The sequence below is a fragment of the Cryptotermes secundus genome, unplaced genomic scaffold, assembly GCF_002891405.2.
Source record: "Cryptotermes secundus unplaced genomic scaffold, Csec_1.0 scaffold655, whole genome shotgun sequence".
NCBI classification, from domain to species: domain Eukaryota; kingdom Metazoa; phylum Arthropoda; class Insecta; order Blattodea; family Kalotermitidae; genus Cryptotermes; species Cryptotermes secundus.
In genome coordinates this window covers 876,372-878,336 of record NW_019726234.1, presented here as the reverse complement: position 1 = coordinate 878,336, position 1,965 = coordinate 876,372, and the positions used below count along the sequence as shown (strand labels likewise).

At 37.8% G+C, this 1,965-nt stretch overlaps 1 protein-coding gene across 1 annotated transcript in view; it reads right to left on the bottom strand.

The window, feature by feature from the left end:
• LOC111864055 (disks large 1 tumor suppressor protein) overlaps window positions 1-1,965 on the bottom strand; it is a gene marked incomplete in the record, with an annotated part of 824,637 nt that overhangs the window by 16,502 nt on the left and 806,170 nt on the right. Inside the window, 1 exon segment of the mRNA XM_033751308.1 lies at window positions 1,560-1,700. Coding sequence (XP_033607199.1) covers window positions 1,560-1,700 — 141 coding nt within the window.

Genomic DNA, 1,965 nt, shown 5'->3' with positions numbered 1-1,965 from the left:
ATACCCTACCGGTACTGGTGCGTGCTATCAGCCCCGTTCAGCCAACGAGGTTGGCCGTTGGTACCTGATATTTCCCACATCTACCAGAGGCATTGGAAACTACTTGGGCAAGAAACTGTTGCCTAATTTTGCTCAGAGGTCTCCTAGAGACATGAGGATCTTTTACGTGCTGTAAATCTACAACACGGGACCCACGGCTTAAAGTCCCTCCCAGAGGACTTGTTCCCTGAATTTTTCCGCCCTTAAAAATTCCACGACCTCTGCCGGGTTTGAACCCGCGTACCATGAGTTACAGTAATCAAATCAAGTACAGAATGGAGCTGTGACAGACCTACAGCAGCCACACTATGTAGTTTGTTGGAAAAAAATAAAAGGAGAAGATGGACTGTGATTTTAAGATTATCATTTCATAACATGGATAGTGAAGGCAAAACTAATTACAATAACATGAAACCAGAACAGCTGATACCATGTGAAATTCCAGCTATGTTTGTCCAAATATAAGGAATTTATAGAAATGTATGAAACCATTCACATGAACGAGGCAATATGTTTGCCAAGAATGCAGTGTGCATAGGTATACCTCAATATTCATGTAAAATATACTTGTATTCCTGAGATGACTATGAACAAGGTCACTTACTGTGACAAATTATGTATGAACACTTTTAATGAATAATGTATTTCTCTTTCCTCTCTTCATAGGTTTAATTATCCTTCTACATCCATGATATATATATACAATGTCTGTCTTGCAGTGCATATATCATGGACGAAAATCAGTGCAACAGGACGCTAAAATACAACATTATGAATAGTAGTCATACTAGAAGCGTATACCAATATATGAATCCTTCTACATATTTTTCTTTTAGAAGACATGAATGCATGGAAAATATAAAGGAGAAATAAAATGCTAAACTTGATGAAATGTTGCCAGTAAAGACGTTACATCGTGAGACTGACTACGAGGCACTGCACTGAAGCTTGTGAACATGGACCAAGGGCAATACATGAAAAGAAAGCTTGTGGTAAGGCAGTTCAAAATGATTTTCTGTCACAAAAATGTTTTTAAGCCATCTGCGTGCTCATTATAAAAAATCAGAACAAAATTCTTCTGTCACTCAAGGTTTTTGAATGACACATGAATTTTGGTTACTTAAGATTTACAACATAGTAGGAAGGTGCAGAGGTCTGCTACTTGCTTCATCTCTGCTTTGTAACATTCTGCATATCACAGCCTGCATGTTCATGTTGACAAGTCCATACTTATTCAATTCTACCACACAACTACACCAGCTATTCTTTCTAAGAGCTCCTAAACAGAATCCTATGAACACATGTATTGCAATATTACTAACTGTAAAAACAGTGGCTTATGTGCTCTTCAATAAGCTCAGTAATCAATAATGAACCACACAATGCAAACCACTGCGTTCTCAAGTAACTGTTCTCTCAAGATTTGCTGATTAGATATTTGCTCTATTTGGTAGTTAAGGATCTGTCTTCTATTCTCTGCTTGTTGCACAAATTTCTCTCATTTAACTTACGAGGAACACAGCTACCAAACTTGTCTGGGAACTCTGAAATGAGGTCATCATTAACTCGGTCTTTTAGGGGTCCAAGGATGATGACAGGCCTTGTGTACTGGATTTGCAATTGCTGTACAGCCTCATATGACAACACAGTTTCTTCTCCACCTGCAAGGATCAACAATATGATCACTCAAAACAAAGTGACTATGCTAGTTTAATTCATGCTATCACACAAAAACTGCTTTCCATAATACAAGTGAAGCATTAATACCNTTTCTTCATAGTCACCGCCGTGAAAGCCTCAAATCTTACATCTTTCCACTTTCATGGCACATTCAAATTTGTACGNCAATATAGTACAGCAGCTGAAGTCATTCATGCAATAATTAAAAACATCTTTCCACTTTCATGGCACATTCAAATTTGTACA